This window comes from Pelodiscus sinensis, chromosome 5 (assembly GCF_052426305.1).
Source record: "Pelodiscus sinensis isolate ZL-2025 chromosome 5, ASM5242630v1, whole genome shotgun sequence".
Lineage (NCBI taxonomy): Eukaryota > Metazoa > Chordata > Testudines > Trionychidae > Pelodiscus > Pelodiscus sinensis.
Genome location: NC_143056.1, coordinates 100650910 through 100671745, shown reverse-complemented (window position 1 = coordinate 100671745; position 20836 = coordinate 100650910). Strand labels below are relative to the sequence as shown.

Here is a 20836-nt window from a genome sequence, read left to right as displayed (position 1 = left end):
TTTCATTTGTTGTTCAGCTAAGAACAGTTTGGATGGCAGAAGGTGAACAGCTAGTAAATAAAATCTTGTAAATATTTACCTTACCATATAAGCTACATATCATAAGCACCTGAAATCCCAGTTATATAATACAGGGGTGGGAAATAATTTTTAATGGGGGGTGTCAGGGCTGTTCCCCCACTCTGGCACTCTGAGTGCAGAAGGTGGGGGCCCGCAAGAGAGCTTCAAAACCTTGTCTCTACAGGCACTGGTTACAACAACCTTCCCACAGTCCACAGATTTTGAAGGATTGCTGCCACCATCAAGTGATTTTTATCCCTAAGAAACCAGGGGTGAACACTTGAACCCACCTCTAGGCATACCCCAAGCTCTTTTGTCCTAAAAGAGCTTGGAAAAAGAAAAGAGAAAAACAAGCTGCAGTCTCTAAGAGTATGTCTACACTACAGAGTTTTGTCGGAAAAACAGCCATTTTTCGGACAAAACCTGAGTTATAACCATACTGCAGTCGTGATCTTCTGAGGATAAATCGAAAGAACAGAGGGGTTTTTCTGTCATTGTAATCCTCTTTCTACAAGGAAGAACGCCTTTTTCTGAAAGAGCTCTTTTGGAAAACAGCGTGTATGGACGGGGAAGAAGGAGTTCTTTTGAAAGAAGAGGAAAGAGGAAAAAGCACAGGTGCCCTGATGGCCACTCCGTCCATACCAATCAGAGCTTACTTGTGAGATAGTGTCCAGTAGATGCTATCTTTCAAAAAAGCAGAGGGCTTTTTCACCGTGCTTTTGTGTGTGGACGCTCTCTTTCGGAAGAAGTTTTTTCGGAAGATCTCTTGCTGTCTGTCTTTCTTTTTCACTTCAGCATGGGAAGAAGTGAGTTGTAGCTCACAAAAATTTATGCACTAAGACCCTAACAAATGTGTTAGTCTTTAAAGTGCCACTGGACTCCTTGTTGTTTTTGCTGAAACATACTAACGTGGCTACCTCTCTAAAAAATTCAGGTTGCTCTTGGCATTCACACAGCAATTCCACAAAGTGGATTTGGGCCCAGGATGTAGTGGGTCTACATCTTAAGGCCTTTGAGAGGATGAACAGTGGCTGCAGAACTTTTTGATGCGAGAGGCCACCTACCCAGATCTGTGTGGTGAATTCACCCCTCTTCCTCTTCCACTGGAACACCACAATCAGAGCTACATTGACACTGGAGGATTTTTTTTCATCCAACTGTATGGCAAGAGAGGTGATTAGCAATGTTCAAATAACCAAGTCCAAGGCTGAAAATGTTTCTACTTCTGGGTAATGGTACATAGTGGCATTCTACTTCTGGGTAATGGCACGTAATGGCAACCAGGACTTTCACATCATCTGTTTTTAAGATGTGCCACTTGTTATAGGGATAGAGCCAGGTCCGGCCAAAGAGTTTGTGGGGCCCAAGGTGGCACGCTGCACTACATGGCCAGGCAGCTCCCAGCCAGGGCAGCGAGCAAGTGGCCAGGCAGCATGGGGCTCCAGGCAACCGCCTTGCCCGAAGGCTGGACCTGGATAGAGGATTGTGGCTCCCAGATTCCAGACAAGGTTTCAATGAGCCCACTGTGTGCACAAACATGTTGCAGAGAGTATAGGCAATAGACTAGCAAAGCACTTAAGGACATGTTTAAATTTTAAGCATGTACTAAAGTCTGATTTCAATGGGACCTACATATGTGCTTATGTACTTTGCTGCGTTAGTATTGTATGTGTATCCAAGAAATGTAGACCCGCTCAGCAAACTTGTGGTTCTGTATTGCAGTTCTGAAAGAATTCAAGAGACTTATTGTAAACTGGGGCAAACAGAGACCAAACTTCCAGGCTTCTGTGCTGCAAAATCACAGTGGGAGTGAGGAATCTGGCTCCAGTGTCCTGTACCAATTATGGTTATGTGATATCAGATGTAAAGTACCTGGTAACATTAACTTTTTATTTAAAAAAATGGATGACTAGAGTATGACAAAGCAAGGTGGAGTGGGGTGAAGGAGTACACCCATGCTACTTACAAACTGCCATTGGAATTATGCAGCAAACTGAGTAATACTCCTGCCAAAACATTTCTACTTCCCATGCTTCATCTGGACTCTCATTTTCCAGTACCACTTCTTGCTTTTCCCAGCCAAACAGGTAATAAGGGGACTGCTGGTCAATTGTGGGTCTCAGGTAGCAGATTTTTCTAACCAGGGAAATAAAGTAACATCAGACCAAATTCTATTCCCAGTTACACTGGTTCAGTTACAAAGTAATGTCATAAGTTTGCAGAGTTACTCTGGATTTAGGCCGGCGTAACAAGAGTAGAATTTGTAGGTTAGCTGCATTAAACAAACTGATAACTACCTTTTCTCTTGGGCTGTGTCCAGACTCAGGGTTTTTTTCGAAAAAAGTAGCCTTTTTTCGAAAAAACTTCACCTGCGTCTAGACTGCAGCCGCGTTCTTTCGAAATTAAATCGAAAGAATGCGGCTTTTCTTTCGACGGTGGTAAACCTAATTCCACGAGGAAGAACGCCTTCTTTCGAAAGTGCTCTTTCGAAAGAAGGCGTTCTTGAAAGCAAACAGGCTTTTTAGAAAGAGAGCATCCAGACTCACTGGGTGCTTTCTTTCGAAAAAGCGGCTTGCTTTTTCGAAAGTTCCGCGTGCAGTCTAGACGCGCTCTTTCGAAAGAGGCTCTTTCGAAAGTATCTTTCGAAAGAGCCTCTTTCGAAAGAGGCTTGCAGTCTAGACATAGCCTTGGGCTTTGTCTAGACTGCAGGCTTCTTTCAGAAGAAGCTTTTCTCGGAAGAGATCTTCCAAAAAAACTTCCGAAAAAGAGTGTCCACACACAAAAGCGCATTGAAGAAGCCATCTGCTTTTTCAAAAGAGAGCATCCACACTGAATGGATGCTAGCTCACATTTAAGCTGTGATTACTATGGACGGAGTGGCCACCAGGACACCTGTGCTTTTTCCTCTTTCCTCTTCTTTTGAAAGAACTCCCTCTTCCCCGTCCACACACGCCTTTTTCCAAAAGAGCTCTTTCAGAAAAAAACTTCTTCCTTGTAGAAAGAGGTTTACCAATGTCAGAAAAACCCCTCTGTTCTTTTGATTTTTTTTTTTTGAAAGAACGCAAGTGCTGTGTGGACGTAAGTGACTTTTTTTGGAAAAATGGCCGGTTTTCCAAAAAAACCCTTCTAAAGTACAGACATACCCCATGGCATGATTCTCTTTATATTTACACCAATGTAAGTTGAAGCCAATGGATCAGTTTATGGTATAAGATAAGAATCAGGTCCTCTCTGCTCAAAACTGGCTGAGAACTACCAGAAGATGCAAATCTTAACTGCAAATTATTGGGGTAGTTGGTAGTACAATTTAGTTGCACTCCTGCATTTACACAAAAAAGGAAAAGTCAGAGAAGGGATGAAATGAAGAACAATAACATAGTTCAAATTTGCCCCCATCAAAGTTCAAGGTAGCAAAATTTCTTTTCCCTAGTTTTGGCCATCCCTAATTATAATGGCTATTTTTAAACTATGTAATTTTATGGTCTCACTGAAGCTCTCATGATTGCCTAAACAATTAAGAAAATGCTGCCCAGCATTTGTATGGGAGCATGAGGAGGAGGCGATTATAAAGAAGGCTTACTGTGAACCCTATCATTTAGATGAGCTCCAAATGGAAAAGTGTGAATGGTATTAAGTTTATGCCAAAAAGCACAACAGTAATTGCTATGTATTGTGCTACCAAGCACTGAATTTCTGTGCAAATGAAAGCCATATTATAACGTTAATCACTGGCTCCAACAAATCACAATAAAAGGAAGCTGTTTCTTTCTTCTTTTGAACTGAACTCAAAGTACAACAGTCAATTTATCTTTTGCATCAGTAAGCAGCTAGCTTGGGGAAGACTATTTTCTCCAGAACTTTTATTGAAAGACAGCTAACAATCAAACAGTGTTTCTTCATTTGCATTCACCAAACCATGTGTATCTAATAAAGGCCCTTCCACCTGACCTTGTTATTCCACCCATGCTTTGATTTTGGCAGGTACTGCAAACTTAGCAATTTGGAAATGGTTCAGTATTTGGATGAGTAATATACATGCTGTAGAAATTAGAGAGCTACTTACTAAATCACCCACACTTTCTCTCTAGCCATTACTAAATGAATCTCTCAGAAATAGAATAGGAGAGACTCTGTTGGTGGTATGCTCACTTTTGTTCCTCCTGACAACCTATAATTCTGAAAGATCACACCATAATTACTGTAAAGGTAGGGTCAGAAATTATGAGGTTCGGGATAAATTCAAACTCCATTCATATGAATATTTATTATATATATTATGGTCGTACCTAGTTGTCATATACAGGCAGTCCCTGGGTTACGTACAAGATAGGGACTATAGGTTTGTTCTTAAGTTGAATTTGTATGTAAGTCGGAACTGGCTCCAGATTCAGCTGCTGCCACTGAAACTGACCAGGGGCTGACTATAGGAAGCCCGAGGCAGAGTTGCTCTGCCCCCAGCTTCCTGGAATCAGCCTGATCAGTTTCAACAGCTGCTGAATCTGGAGCCTGGGACAGAACAGCTGGGGCGCTGCCCGGTAGGTTCCCACAGGACCAACCCGGCAGCACCCCAGCTGCTCTACCCGAGGCGTCCCGCAACAAAAGCCTGGTCTGCTGGGGGTGGGGCACACTAGCCCCCCAGCACACCAGGGAGACCCGAGCAAAGCCGCACAGGCGGAGGGGACCCCGCCGCCCGTGTGGCTTTGCTCCTTTGCCCCGGAGCAAAGCCGCACAGGCGGCGGGATGCCGCCTGTACAGCTTTGCTCCTGTCCCCGTGGTCTGCTGGGGGGGTCCAGCAAAGCCGCTGGACCCCCCAGCAGACCGGGGACACCCGAGCAAAGCCACCGCCAGGGCGGCTTTGCTGCCGGGCAAACGAGCAAAGCCGCCCAGGCGGCGGCTTTGCTCGGGTGTCCCCGGTCTGCTGGGGGGTCCAGCGGCTTTGTTGGACCCCCCCCAGCACACCAGGGAGAGCGGGAGAAGCTTTTCTCACCCCGGAGGACGAGAGCATAAGTGACAAAACTCAGGTGGATACAGCAAAGTAGTAGACAGTACAGAGACAGCTTTGATCAGTGTAAAAAGCAGCAATCACAGCAGTTTAGCTGCCCAACCCTTGTTAAAAGTATTGCAGGAGTTGTAACATGAATGAGTGCTAAGAATTAAATTCAGCTTAGTTAAATGTCTGCTGTAGCTTTTACTGCATTCAACATTTTTCATTTCCTGTTTCAGTCATCAGTAAACAATGGGTGATGCTTCAGGGTCAAATTCCTACAACAGGCCTGGGCAAAATACGGCTAGATCCAGCCTGTGGAGGAAGTGGGGAGCCCCAGGCAGGCTCCCCGCTTGCCTCACAGCCCCACACACCACTCAAACGAGGCTGCTGGACCCCATTTTTGTTTCAAAACTGGAGGGGAGGGGGAAAGATTCAGGAGCTGCCCCCACCCCCAGCACAACCCCACTGTCCAGTTTCTGGCCAGAAACTGGCCAATGGGAGCTTCCTGTTTCAATAACAGGCAGCTAAGAATCACACCCCCTCTCCTAGGCTCAGTTATTCACTGAAGCACATCGTCGGGCGGGAAGGCTGGCTGGGAAGCATTTTAAGCTATGCAAGCCTTTAGCTCTGCAAGCAGGCAGGCTGGTTTGGCTGCTGGCTGGTAAGTCTCCTGGCCACAGCCTCCCTCTGGCACTCCAGCCTCTCCGTTTCCCAGCCCTCTGCCCTCCAGTCAACATACCCAAAACCTCCGGCCCCCTCTTGCACCCATGCTGCCTCCAAGATCTGAGGGTATGTCTACACTACCCCGCTAGTTCGAACTAGCGGGGTAATGTATGCATACCGCACTTGCTAATGAAGCCCGGGATTTGAATTTCCCGGGCTTCATTAGCATAAGCGGGGAGCCGCCATTTTTAAATCCCCGCTGCTTCGAACCCCGTGTAGCGCGGCTACACGGGGCTCGAACTAGGTAGTTCGGACTAGGGTGCCTATTCCGAACTACCGGTACACCTCGTTTCACGAGGAGTACCGGTAGTTCGGAATAGGACCCTAGTCCGAACTACCTAGTTCGAGCCCCGTGTAGCCGCGCTACACGGGGTTCGAAGCAGCGGGGATTTAAAAATGGCGGCTCCCCGCTTATGCTAATGAAGCCCGGGAAATTCAAATCCCGGGCTTCATTAGCAAGTGCGGTATGCATACATTACCCCGCTAGTTCGAACTAGCGGGGTAGTGTAGACATACCCTGACATCCCAATCTCCTCCCCCAGATCACAATCCCCTCCTACCTAGGTCACATCCCAAACCCCTGCACTCCAGTCCCCTGCCCTAGGTCACAACCACCTCCTTCACCCAAACTCTATTCTCCCTCCTGTACCCCAGTCCCTTACCCCCAGGTCCCTTCTGCACCCAACCTCCATCCCAGACCCCGCATCCCCTCCATTAATACCATGAAAGAGTGTGCCCCTCGGCCACTTTCCAAAATCTAGGAGTGTCCCCCTCTTCAAAAAGTATTGCCCACCCCTGGCCTACAATGTGCTGATAACACAGAGCAATATCACTCATTCTCATCAGGATGAAACAATGCCATCAACTAGTTACCACAATGTTTGTGGGGAAAACCCCAGTCATCTTGGGGTACATCGGCACTACAGCATTATTTCAAAACAACAAGGTGAGTGTGCCCACAGCAAGCCAGTTATTTTGAAATAATTTTGAAATAAAAAGCTCCTTGTTCTGGAATAATAAACCCTAATTTCATGAGCAATAACAGCTATTTCGAAATAGCTATTTCGAAAGAGGGCGAGTGTGGACAGCACAGCTCTGCTAATTTCAAAATAATTGGCCTTCAGGGATTCTCACAGTTGCCCTGGTGGCCTCTCTGTCCATACTTCTCAAAACTCTACAGTTTCCCTACCCCTGCAGCTTTTAAAGCTGCAGCCACAGGGGAAACTGCTTGTGGCACAATGCAGGCAATGACAGCCCAGTGCCACACAGCACCACCCATTTCTGCAGTAATGGCTGACCCCAGTGCTCCCACCAAGCCCCCCAAGGCTACTAGCAAACTGGCAGCCAGCTCTGAAGCACCTGCTCAGGGGCAGAAGCAGAGGACCCCTTCCTGATCTGCTGTGGAAATCCTGGATCTCATAGAGGTCTGGGGAGGGAGGCAAACCTCCAGGATCTCCACAGCAGATGCAGGAACACAGTTGTCTTCGGCCGGATAGCTGCAAGCCTGGGCCAGAAAGGTGACATGTGCACCCAGAGGCAAGGAAGCATGAAAATCAAGGAACCAAGGCAGGCCTACCAAGGCCAGAGAATGGAGTTCCCACTCTGGAGTGGCACCCCAGATCTGCCACTTTTATGAACAGCTGCACCACATGGGAGGGGGACTGGTCCCCTCCCCCCTCCTCCCACCACCTCCCGTCATGGACTCCAGCCTGGAGAAGCCTATTGTGAGCCCCCCCGGAGCGCAGGACTGTGGAAGAGGGCGATGAGGAGGTGGAGGAGAAAGACGAAGCCAGCCAGGACACGATGCCCACCAGCCAGGAGGTCATCCTGTGCCTGGAGCTGATACCCCCTTCCAGGATGTCACCCAAGTTTTGGACGAAGCCAGCAAAGGCCCATCAAGTGAGTTCCATTACTTTCCTAGACAGACGTGGGGAGAGGAGTCAGGCCTTCTCGGCCTAGGGATCGCAAAGCAGCCTGTGCACGTGGGTGCACACGGAGCACCAGTTTGGAGCAGACAGCCCCATGAGACTGCTCCTGCTCACAGGGTTCCTGAACAGGCCTGCCTGACTCCTGACTCCATAGTGGGACACCTTCCCACCATAAGCCACCACTAAGGAGGCTGGATGCATGGACACACACAGCAGTGCCAAACACAGCGCAGGCTGATGCCTGCACTCTCAGGGCAGCATCCACTCCCAGTCAAGTGCAGCAAGGCAGAGGACACCAGACCCCTGGCACGAGAACCTGCTGGGGGCAGGAAGAGGAAGGGACCCTACCTGACAAGTGGCATCTGCTGCTCACACACACCTTCCCCAACACCCTCCACCCCTCTCCTCCAGAAGCCAAGGCTAGAAGTCCTCTCTCTGTCGGATGCTGCCACTGCCACACCTAGTGTGAGCATGGCACAGAGGGAAGCTGAGTCGCCCTCTCACCCTCTTCCCACCCTGGCTTGTCAGGACCCTTCCTATGCCTGCTTGTCTCCAGAGTGTGGGCGTAGCAAGGCTCCTCTGGGACATCTGTGTCTCTGCAGGACAGGCCCACTGTCTAGGCCACAGATAACCTTGCTCAAAGCACATTGCCTTCACCAGAACTGAGACCTTTCAGTGTCAGCTCAGAGATGAGGGTAAGGCTTCATGCAGTGTCTCCTGGGATGACTGCACTTCTCTCTCCTTCGCAGCTGGGCCAGAGTGACTGTGGTGTGTATACCACCTCCTGTGCTGTCCTCCCGATCTCAAGAGCCACCACCACAGGTGACCCTGTGAGGACCTGGAGCCAGAACACATCACCTGCCTGCGTGCCCTGCAGTGGTGTCTCGAGCAGCAGGAGCAGAGGGGGGATGCCAACTTGGAAGAGCACAGTGCTAACCGGGAGCTATGTCACAGCACTTGACATCTCATCTCAGCAGAACTGCAGCATGTATGGGGTATACATCACTGCCATTTACCGCCTGCTTGCCGCAATTGAGTGGTCCAGCAGCCGTCCCCCCACACCTACTCCTTCCAAGTGCCCCCTTCACCTGCTTCTGCCCCTGTCCCTACCCCTGTCCCTCCAGCTTCCCTCCCCTCAGTCCCTTCCTTTGACTGTTGAGGGCCATGCACACAAAGCGGTAGGGCCACCTGAGAAAGGTGCCAGTCCCAGCCCTATCCCTCAGGGACTCCCAGGTGTGCACAGCCCCCTGATGGGCCTGCCGGATGGCAGCTGTGCATGGCTGCTCAAAGGCCCTGACCAGCCACTCAGCCTCTGCCCTCCACCCTGACAGGGTCATCTCCTGCTTGTTCTCTCACAGGTTATACAGAATACATCAGGCTGCCACCTTCTGGGGATGTTCCGTTTGCTGAAGTCCAGGCAGGTGAGGAGACACCGGAACCTCTCCTTCAAACAGCCAAAGGCGCCCTCCACCACAATGCGGGACCTGCTGAGCCTGGCATTGAACTGTATCTTGGTGGGGTCCAGGTGACCCATGTAGGGCTTCATTAGCCAGAGGAACAAAGGGAAGACTGCATCACCCACAATGCACATGGGCATGTCAACGTCCCTGATCCTGATGGTGCAGTCAGGAAAAAAACTACTGGTATGCATCGTCTGGAAGAGGCTGGAGTTGTGGAATATATGGGTGTCCTGTGCCATCCTCGACCACCTGATGTTAATGTGGCCTCAGTGCTCCACAAGGTCCTGGAGCACCATTGAAAAGTGCCCCTTCTTGTTGATGTAATTGAATGCCCAGTGATCGGGGGCCTGGATGGCGTTGTGGGTCCATCAGTGCCCCCCCCCCCACAGTTGGGGAAGCCCATGGCAGCAAAGCTGGTGACGATACAGTCCACATCACCCAGGATAGTGACCCTGCTCAGAAGGATGGTGTTGATGGCTCTCACCACCTGTAGAAGGAGACAAACAGGTTGACAGAGTCCTCAGGAATTCTCTGAGCCCAAGCCCCTTCCCACAGCAGGAGCAACCCCAGCTACTCCATCTCCCACAGAGCTTTGTGAAGACAGGACTGCAAAACCTCCAGGGAGGGAGAATCCACAATACCCCCTTCCCTAGGGAACCTCATTCCTGGGCTTCACCACCCTCCTGGGACAATAGTAAGAGAGTCATACCTGCATGAGCATGGCCCCAACATTCGATCTCCCCAGGCCGAACTGGTTCCTGACAGAATGGTAGCTGTCCAGTGTGGCAGACTTCCCAATAGCAATGGCAACACACTTCTGCAGGCAGTTGGCGGGTTGCATGAGGGTGTCCCATCACCCGAGGACAGGGGTGGGCCACTTGCACAGCTTGAGGAAGGTGTCCTTCCACATGAGGAAATTCTGGAGCCACTCCTACTGCTCCATGACGATAAGGTCCCACCAGTCAGAACTGGTGTGCTGGTGTGCAGGGAAAGTTGGGAGGGGCTGTGGTGCATGAGAAAACCATGGAGTGGGGTGAGGAGGTATCCCAGAGTGTGCTTCTGGTCCTGGTTCTGCAGTGCTATGAAGGCAGCCTGCATTAATTGTGTCACGAGGTGAAGCATGAGGTCTAAGAGCTGGTGACTGCTTTGCAGCTGGTCCGGCTCCATAGCAGAAGTGCCAAGGGCAACCTGAGCATGCAATGAGAAGTTTGCTGTCCCTCGAGGAGGTAGGCAATGGAGAGGAGACTGAGACACAACTGCAGAGGGGGGTCCCTTTAAGCATGAACCTCAGATAGCTTCAGGCATCAGCTACAGGAAGTGACTGCCGTCCTGATGCCCTGCCCAGAGTGCTTCTGGGGGAGCTTAAATGCAATTGAGGCTCCAATCAGTGTGGATACACTAGTTAGACATAAATCTGTGCTATTTTGATGGACATCTGTAGTGTGGATGCACGATTTTGAAATGTTTTTTCAGGAGTTATTCTGAAATAGCTTATTTTGAAATAACTGCGTGGTATAGACAACCCTTTGGGGAATAAGAATGGGCTCAAATACAACCAAAGATAAAGATGATACTGGTGGGCAGGGGGAATCATCTCTCTAGTAAACAGTTTATTGACACTGAGTGAAGTTTCTTTAAATGCAGAGGGGACTATTGTATCACCTTTACATCCTACGCAGTTCTTAAATTAGCTTGCAACACGGGGCACGGTGTGCTTTAAATGGGTGTTGTAACTTTAAATCAGAAAACAAAACAACATTCTGTCAAAAAGTCCTGAATGCAGATATAACACAATGCTTCTGTAGTGACATGGATTACTCTGAGAAAGGGAGATACCCTAATGCAGCACTATTGACATCATTGGCTAAAAGATAAGGATTTAACGGCATCTTAACTATACCTCTGTCATTATGGGCATAATTTCCTCAACAAATGTTTTGAAGACTAACTGCCTGATTTGTCGGTGAAGTCTTCTAAAAGTTATGTCTCTAAATGGCTGCAACAGGGAACACAGAGTTGTCTCCAGAAATATTAAGTCTGTTCTTAAAAATGTAGGCCAAATGGTTGCAGGAAATTTTGTGTTGGTTAAATTACTGATGACTCATGTGTATAAAAAACTGCATCAACATGTTGTAAACCATCTTAGACTTATTATACACTGAGCCTGGTTTCACTTGTAAATCAGATCCATGTAAAAGGACTTACTTCAGAATTACACAGCCAGTACCAACAGGAGGTGCTGTCCAGAAAACATGAATGCGTGTCCGTCTTCTTGGTGTACTCTCAGTAACAGCCACAGGACAATTACTCATGAATTGTGTTTCTTCTTCATCGATTATCTAAAGAAATATAAAGATACTTTGTTATGAATGTGTTTAGAAAGTGTTTTATGTCCGTTTGTGTTTCCTTTAAAGGGGATAATCTGTTTCTATATTTGTACTAGATCATTTGTACTAGCTTTTGCAGATAGGGTTGTAACAGCCAGTTAATCTTTTAAAACAAAATGAAACCAGAACTAGTGAAGAGATGCTCTCCAGTTATGGGTTAGGGCAGTGGTCTCCAGCCTTCTAGAGGATGAGATCACTTTTTGAATTTAAATGCAATCCAGATACCCAAATACTTGTGCCCTACCTCCTTTGTGCCTCTTCTCCAAGGCCCCACTGGACCGTGGATATTGCTGGACCAGAGAGTCCCGGTTTTGGGAGGTTCAACCTGTACTTTGCTCTGTGAACAGCCCTTTGGATTTCAATTGGAATTCTTATTGAGTGAAGCGTGTGAAATTTCCCCCGCTGCAAAACTGCAAACAGCATAGGACCAGAATTAAACTTTTCACAGAGCAGGGATTTTCTATACACCACTGTAAGCTCTTAATGCCACTATTTTCTCTCAGGTTAGCCACAGTCCCTTTTCTTAGCAAATGAACATCATTTTCAACTTATTTTGTATTTTAAATGTATTTTACATTTTAGCTTGTCTCCTGCTACATTGTGTTCTAAACTCAGAAAGTGTTTGAAAATAAAGATGGGGAAAGAAGAGGATTTGGATTAGTTTTGCCTAAAGGTTATGTCTCAAATTATGGCTCTGAGACAATGAAGTAATATAGTGCCTGCTTGGCTAAATAGGTCTGATTGTGTAGAACATGTCATTGTATTCCCCATGATGACTTATATACCTAGCAACATTATTATGTTTGAGGGAGTAAATATCAGAGATACTTGAAGCAACAATACTTGTTTAAATTTACTTCTGTACAGTCATATTGTGAAATGTATTTGGTCTTTGTTTTGAATTATGCTTGTGTCTACTTTTCATTTTATACACCAATAAAATTAAGAAAAATTAACTGGCATTTCCAGCATTTTAGCACAAACCCAGAATATGTTGAATGATGAATGTTAACTAATAATTAGTAGGTAAATATTACTGCATGATTTAAATAACATAGCTACTCAGTTGAAATAACATTTACTCAGCACAAATATTATGATAAAGTTGTTAGGTATATGGAATTTTCAATCATTCATCCATCTGTGGGAGACAAATTGGGGGAAGTAATATATTTTATTGGACCAATTTATGCTGGTGAGAGAGACAAGCTTTCAAGCTTACACTTGATGAAGAGCTCTACATAAGCTCAAAAGCCTGTCTCGCTCAACAACATAAGTTGGTCCATAAAAGACATGACTTCACCTATTACTCAGGGTTAGCCAAAATCAAAGCTATGGTAATTAATTTGTTTTTCAGGCAGTTTAAGGAAATAAATCAGTTACAGGACACAGCATCTGTCTGATAAATGTCTGGTACACAGAAGAGTGCTTCTACTAAAAAAAACCACCAACCTTATTTTCTATATAGTACAAAATACACATCAAAAATAGCAATAATCTAGAAGCACCCCAAAATAGTTAACCAAAATTTGAGGTGGTAGCAAGTAGCAACAACAGAGTCCCAGTGGCCAGCATTTCTCCCAGGGAGATTAATATTATTGTCTTCTCACTTGTAGAAAACTCAAATTTTGTAAAGTACACTTCAGAATTTTTTATAAGTAACTTAAAACAAAGCATAACTTAAAATAAATCGTTAATAGGATGAACATTTAGCATCAACAGCCTAATTTTTACTTGTCAGCAAAGCAGCCCTAGGAAAAGACGTAGACATAGACACTCATCTGATGGTCAGCTAACCTTGTCAGCAGCTGTTTATGTCTTCCTAAGCAAGGCGAAAAATCTTCTCAGAGTCGTGTTCTCACTTACAATTTATTGCAGCTAAGTGCACAACATGGCTGCATATCATATCAAGTCCAGCTTTCTCATAACATACTCACCTTGTTGCTAATATCCGGGGGCCAACATGGCTAACACACTGCATAAACCTCATGGGGTATGTCTACACGAGCCCCCTACTTCGAACTAGGGAGTCTAAAGTAGGCATTTGAAGTTGCAAATGAAGCCTGGGATTTAAATATCCCGGGCTTTATTTGCATCTTCCCGTCCAGGCGCCATTTTTAAATGCCACTAGTCCAAACTAACTGCCGGCGGCTTCACGCGGCAGTCAAACGTTAACTCGAACTAAGTCCTTCCACACTCACCTGTCATGTTGAGATGATACCGCTGCACTTAAGAATCTACAACTAGAAGCTGCATTATTTTTCATAATGGAAAAGTAATCAATGCTGGAAAGTACAATAATGGAAGCTACAGCTTTGAACCTACTTAAATTAATTAAACTGTTATTCAATCTGTTCTCCGAAAATACAGAGCTATTAAAGAACTATATTAAAATGCAAAACAGCTCATTGGGTCTTTCTTAAAAGGGACAGTTTCCTGGGAAAGCTGCAAATCATGACTAAATTATTGCATTGCTTACAGCAACATGAGCCCCATATTCTATGGGCATGATGCAGGTAACCATCCTCTGAGAACAGTTAAAGACTATGCTCAATTCCGATTAAACAAGATGAAATAACTATAGGTTAGTGCCAGCACCTTAAGGCAGGCTGGATAGCAGCTAGTAAAAAATGAAAGCTTCATCTATAGGTCCCTAGATCCAAATCCAGTTTAGCTTATATTTAAAAGTCATTTTACCTGTTAAGTGTTTTTAGTGGCCTATATAAAATGAACTGGTGTTCAATCCAATTTCTACTGGACAAATGGACTGCATAGAAACCAATACTATTTCAGATATCACTTCCAGGAAAGACAGAGTAAAATAAGCTCTTGGTTACTTTCATATCACCAGAAATTAGGTTTTCCAGATCAAAGGGCAGGCATGCTGGCAGGAAAGTCTGTGCTGTATCTGTGTTACATTTTAGATACATTTTAGTCCTCAGTGAAATCTAGTACTTTTCACCAGCAACACATTTAAAAATAACAAAAAAGGTAGGACAGCTAATGCTAAAGGAAGGAGCTTCGGGGGGTAGCCTAGTTAGTCTGTTACAGAAAAAAACAACAAATGGTCTGGTAGCACTTTATAGACTAATAAAACATGTAGATGGGATCATGACTTGACAGTATTTCAACATTATTTCAAAATAACTGCCTGCTATGTAGACATGGACTAAGTTATTTCAGAATAATGCTAGTTATTTTGAAATAATGTTGCTGTGTAGCCGTACCCTAAGTTAGCCACTCTATCTCATGGTTATAACCTTGAGAACAGGTGATTGCTAACAGGGAGTTTTGAGAGGGAGTTCTCCAGGTGAAGGAGAAGCAGATACAGGACTCTTGAGGGAAGTGTGTTTTGTTATTGGGGCTTTCTCAGTGTGTGCAGAGCTTGTGTTTGTTTGGTGTGTGGTGGTTTGTGGGGTTTTTTTTTTTTCTTCCTTTCCCTCCTCCCCCCCTGTTTGAGTGAGGCTTTAGAGGGGGAGTTCTCCAGGTAGAGGACAAGTAGATACAGGAGTTTGGGAGAAGTGGGTGTTGTGCTTGGGGCTTCTTGCTGTATGCTGAGCTTGTGTTTGTGAGTGAGGGTTGTGTGTGTTCTTGTTTGTTTGTTTGTTTATTTATTTATTTATTTTCCCCTGTTTAAGAGTGAGGCTTTTTTTTTTTTTTTTCCCTTCCCCCCTCCCCTTGATAGAGTTTGTGCTGTGATTGGTAGGGGCTGTGATTGGCAGGTGGAAACTGTTGGCTTCTAATTAAAGTTTGAATTGTAGAAGCCTCTGCTGATTGGCTGAGCCTTGGTAGGGGGAGGGGCTTTATAAGGCGGTGGGCAAGTGACCAAGGAGCTTGCGAACAGGTGATTGCTAACAGGGAGTTTTGAGAGGGAGTTCTCCAGGTGAAGGAGAAGCAGATACAGGACTCTTGAGGGAAGTGTGTTTTGTTATTGGGGCTTTCTCAGTGTGTGCAGAGCTTGTGTTTGTTTGGTGTGTGGTGGTTTGTGGGTTTTTTTTTTTTTCTTCCTTTCCCTCCTCCCCCTCTGTTTGAGTGAGGCTTTAGAGGGGGAGTTCTCCAGGTAGAGGACAAGTAGATACAGGAGTTTGGGAGAAGTGGGTGTTGTGCTTGGGGCTTCTTGCTGTATGCTGAGCTTGTGTTTGTGAGTGAGGGTTGTGTGTGTTCTTTTTTGTTTGTTTGTTTGTTTATTTATTTATTTATTTATTTATTTATTTATTTATTTTCCCCTGTTTGAGAGTGAGGCTTTTTTTTTTCCCTTCCCCCTCCCCTTGATAGAGTTTGTGCTGTGATTGGTAGGGGCTGTGATTGGCAGGTGGAAACTGTTGGCTTCTAATTAAAGTTTGAATTGTAGAAGCCTCTGCTGATTGGCTGAGCCTTGGTAAGGGGAGGGGCTTTATAAGGCAGTGGGCAAGCGACCAAGGAGCTTGCGAACAGGTGATTGCTAACAGGGAGTTTTGAGAGGGACTTCTGAAGGGGAGAGGGAAGGGCGGGAGGTTCTCTTGTCTTTCTTTTTAAATCCCTTCTCCAGGACAGCAGCGATGGTTGATGATGCGTCTGCTGCTGTTGTTACCTGCACGGCGTGTGCCATGTTTGTCTTCCTCCCGGAAGAAAGAACGGATTTCATCTGCACCAAGTGCAAGCTGGTCGAGATTTTGGAAGAAAAAATTAGAGGACTGGAGGCCCAAGTGTTGACCTTACGCTTGATCAGAGAGGATGAAGACTTCCTCGATAGAAGGCAGCAATTGATCCTTCAAGCACAGCAGGCAGAGGAGCCAGTGAGGGCAGTACGCGACCAAGAGGAGAACTGGCAGCATGTAACTTCTAGAAGGGGAAAAAGGCCAGCACGGGATTCCCCCGATGCTATAGAGGTAAGCAATCGCTTTCAAGCTCTCTCCACAGGCTCTGCAGTGCTGAATGCTCTGGAAGGGACCTCACAAGGTAGAAACCAGAAGGGAGCACCATCTACTGAAAGGCATGGGATGCGTAGTCCTAGGGATGGGGGTTCCACGGCCACCACCCCCAAAAGGAAACGACGGGTGGTGGTGGTCGGGGACTCCCTCCTAAGAGGGACTGAGCCATCCCTCTGCCGTCCGGACCTGGAATCTCGAGAGGTATGCTGCTTACCGGGAGCTCGCATTCGGGATGTCACTGAGAGGCTTAGCAAGCTGATCAAACCTTCAGATCGCTACCCCTTCCTGCTTCTCCATGTAGGAACGAATGATACGGCCAAGAATGACCTTGAGCGGGTTGCTGCGGATTATGTAGCACTGGGAAGAAGGATCCAAGACTTTGGAGCGCAAGTGGTGTTCTCGTCCATCCTCCCTGTTGAAGGGAAAGAACTGGGCAGGGATCGTCGAATTGAGGACGTAAATGCGTGGTTGCGCAGGTGGTGTCGCAGAGAGGGCTTTGGTTTCTTCGACCATGGGACTCTGTTCCGGGCGGAAGGATTGTTAGGAAGAGATGGGATCCACCTAACGAAGAGAGGAAGGAGCATCTTCGCGGGCAGGCTTGCGAACCTAGTGAGGAGGGCTTTCAACTAGGTTCGTCGGGGGACGGTGACCAAAACCCTGAGGGGAGTGGGAAAGTCAGATACCGGGAAGAAATGCATAGAGCAAGGAGCGAGAAAGGAGGACCCCAGTTTCGAATGGAGAAGATAGTGCAATCAACTGGTTACCTGAAGTGTTTGTACACTAATGCGAGAAGCCTGGGCAACAAGCAGGAAGAACTGGAGGCCCTGGCCCAGGCCAAGAAATATGATTTAATTGGGATAACAGAGACTTGGTGGGATGACTCGCATGACTGGAGCGCTGTCATGGAAGGGTATAGATTGTTCAGGAAGAATAGGCAGGGGAGAAAAGGAGGAGGAGTTGCACTATATGTAAGAGAGCACTATGATTGCTCTGAACTCCAGTATAAAGAGGGAGAAAAACTTGTTGAAAGTCTATGGGTCAGGTTTAAAGGAGCAAACAGCAGTGATGTTGTGGTTGGTGTCTGCTACAGGCCACCGAACCAGGTGGATGAGGTAGATGAGGCTTTCTTCGAACAACTGAGCGAAGCTTCCAGATCGCAGGCCCTGGTTCTCATGGGGGACTTTAATCACCCTGACATCTGTTGGGAAACCAATACGGCAGTACACAGGCAATCCAGGAAGTTTTTGGAGAATGTTGGGGATAACTTCTTGGTACAAGTGCTGAAGGATCCGACCAGGGGCCGTGCACAGCTTGACCTTCTCCTCACAAACAGGGAGGAACTAATAGGGGACGTAGAGGTGGGTGACAACCTGGGACGCAGTGATCATGAGATGGTAGATTTCAGGATCCTGACCAAAGGAAGGAAAGAGAGTAGTAAAATACACACCTTGGACTTCAAAAAAGCAGATTTTGACTCCCTCAGAGATCTGATGGAAAGAATCCCCTGGGATGTTAACATGAAGGGGAAAGGAGTCCAGGACAGCTGGCAGTATTTTAAAGAAGCCTTATTGAAGGCACAGAAAGAAACCATCCCGACACGTAGCAAGAGAGGCAAACCTGGTAGGAGACCGGATTGGCTTACAGGGGAAATCCTTGGTGTACTTAAGCACAAAAAGGAAGCTTACAGAAAGTGGAAACTTGGACAAATGACTAGGGAGGAGCTTAAATGTATAGTTCGAGAATGCCGGGGGGTTATCAGGAAGGCGAAAGCGCAAATGGAGTTGCGACTGGCTAAGGATGTGAAGGATAACAAAGGTTTCTACAGGCATGTCAACAAGAAGAAGGTGATCAGAGAGGGTGTGCAGTCCCTAATGGATGAAGGAGGTAACCTAGTGACAGAGGATGTGGGGAAAGCTGAAGTACTCAATGCTTTCTTTGCCTCTGTATTCACGGACAAGGTCGGCTCCTGGACTTCTGTGCTAAGCGCCGCAAGATGGGAAGAAGATGGACAGCCCTTGGTGGGTAAAGAACAGGTTAGGAATTATTTAGAAAAACTAAACGTACACAAATCCATGGGTCCAGACTTAATGCACCCAAGGGTACTGAAGGAGTTGGCAAATGTCATTGAGGAGCCTTTGGCCATTATCCTTGAAAAGTCGTGGAGATCGGGCGAAATCCCGGATGATTGGAAAAAGGCAAATGTAGTGCCCATCTTCAAAAAAGGGAAGAAGGACGATCCAGGGAACTATAGGCCGGTCAGTCTTACCTCGGTTCCTGGAAAAATCATGGAAGGGATCATAAAGGAATCCATTTTGAGACACTTGAATGAGAGGAAAGTGATCAGGAATAGTCAGCATGGATTCACAAAGGGCAAGTCGTGCTTGACCAATCTGATTAGCTTCTATGATGAGGTAACTGGCTCAGTGGACATGGGAAAGTCAGTGGATGTTATATACCTTGACTTTAGCAAGGCTTTTGATACGGTCTCCCACAATATTCTTGCCAGCAAGCTAAGGGAATGCGGATTGGATAAATGGACGGTAAGATGGATAGAAAGATGGCTAGAAGGCCGGGCCCAGCGGGTAGTGATCAACGGTTCGATGTCAGGATGGAGGTCGGTTTCTAGTGGAGTGCCCCAAGGTTCGGTTCTAGGACCGGTTTTGTTCAATATCTTTATTAATGACCTGGATGAGGGGATAGATTGCACCCTCAGCAAGTTTGCAGATGACACTAAGCTAGGGGGAGAGGTAGATACGCTTAAGGGCAGAGATAGGGTCCAGAGTGACTTAGACAAATTGGAGGATTGGGCCACTAGAAATCTCATGAGATTCAACAAAGACAAGTGTAGAGTCCTGCACTTGGGACGGAAAAATCCCAAGCATAGTTACAGGCTGGGGACCAACCAGTTAAGTAGTAGTTCTGCAGAAAAGGACCTGGGGGTTACAGTGGATGAGAAGCTAGATATGAGTCAACAGTGTGCCCTTGTAGCCAAGAAGGCTAATGGCATATTAGGATGCATTAAGAGGAGCATTGCCAGCAGAACCAGAGATGTCATTATTCCCCTTTATTCGGCTTTGGTGAGGCCACATCTGGAGTACTGTGTCCAGTTCTGGGCCCCCCACTACAAAAAGGATGCGGACGCATTGGAGAGGGTCCAGCGGAGGGCAACCAAAATGATTAGGGGTCTGGAGCATATGACCTACGAGGAGAGGCTGAGGGACTTGGGTCTGTTTAGTCTGCAGAAGCGAAGAGTGAGGGGGGACTTGATAGCAGCCTTCAACTTCCTGAAGGGAGGTTCCAAAGAGGATGGAGAGAGGCTGTTCTCAGTAGTGACAGATGGCAGAACAAGGAGCAATGGTCTCAAGTTGTTGTGGGAGAGGTCCAGATTGGATATTAGGAAAAACTATTTTACTAGGAGGGTAGTGAAGCATTGGAATGGGTTACCTAGGGAAGTAGTGGAGTCTCCATCCCTAGAGGTGTTTAAGTCTCAGCTTGACAAAGCCCTGGCCGGGTTGATTTAGATGGGATTGGTCCTGCCTAGAGCGGAGGGCTGGACTTGACGACCTTCTGAGGTCTCTTCCAGTTCTGATTCTATGATAAGGGGATGGTTGGATGAAATAACATGATCTTGGTAACTAATTGACCATTCATTTCCAGTTGGAAATAGGTCAATGGAGGGATGATAGGAGTTGCTATAGGGAACTTTCTGGGTGTCTGGCTGGTGAGTCTTGCCCACATGCTCAGGGTTTAGCTGATCGCCATATTTGGGGTCAGGAAGGAATTTTCCTCCAGGGTAGATTGGCAGAGGCCCTGGAGGTTTTTCGCCTTCCTCTGTAGCATTGGGCACAGATCACAGCTGAAGGACTCTCTGCATGTTAGGGCCTTCAAAGTATTGGAAGGCTTCAATATCTGAGACATAGGTGAGAGGATTATTCTAAGAGGGGTGGGCGAGATTCTGTGGCCTGCACGGTGCAGGGGGTCAGACTAGATGATCATAATGGTCCCTTCTGACCTTAAAGTCTGAGTCTATGAGTCTATGAGAACCTTATCTCCTTCCTTTAGAAAAAAACAACAAATGGTCTGGTAGCACTTTATAGACTAACAAACATGTAGATGGGATCATGAGCTTTTGTGGGCACAGCCCACTTCTTCAGATGACAGGAGTTAAGTCATGATCCCATCGACATATTTTATTAGTCTATAAAGTGCTACCAGACCATTTGTTGTTTTTTTCTAAAGGAAGGAGATAAGGTTATAACCATGAGATAGAGTGGCTAACTTAGGGTACGTCTACACAGCAACATTATTTCAAAGTAACTAGCATTATTCTGAAATAACTTAGTCCACGTCTACATAGCAGGCAGTTATTTTGAAATAATGT

The 20836-nt window shown here is 46.6% G+C and overlaps 1 protein-coding gene across 1 annotated transcript in view; it reads right to left on the bottom strand.

The window, feature by feature from the left end:
* The window catches only part of SPON1 (spondin 1), a 378928-nt gene that overhangs the window by 287164 nt on the left and 70928 nt on the right, over positions 1-20836 (bottom strand). The window contains exon 3 of the mRNA XM_075927822.2: positions 11364-11497. Within this exon, the coding sequence (XP_075783937.2) occupies positions 11364-11497 (134 nt within the window). The remainder of the gene's footprint in view (positions 1-11363; positions 11498-20836) is intronic.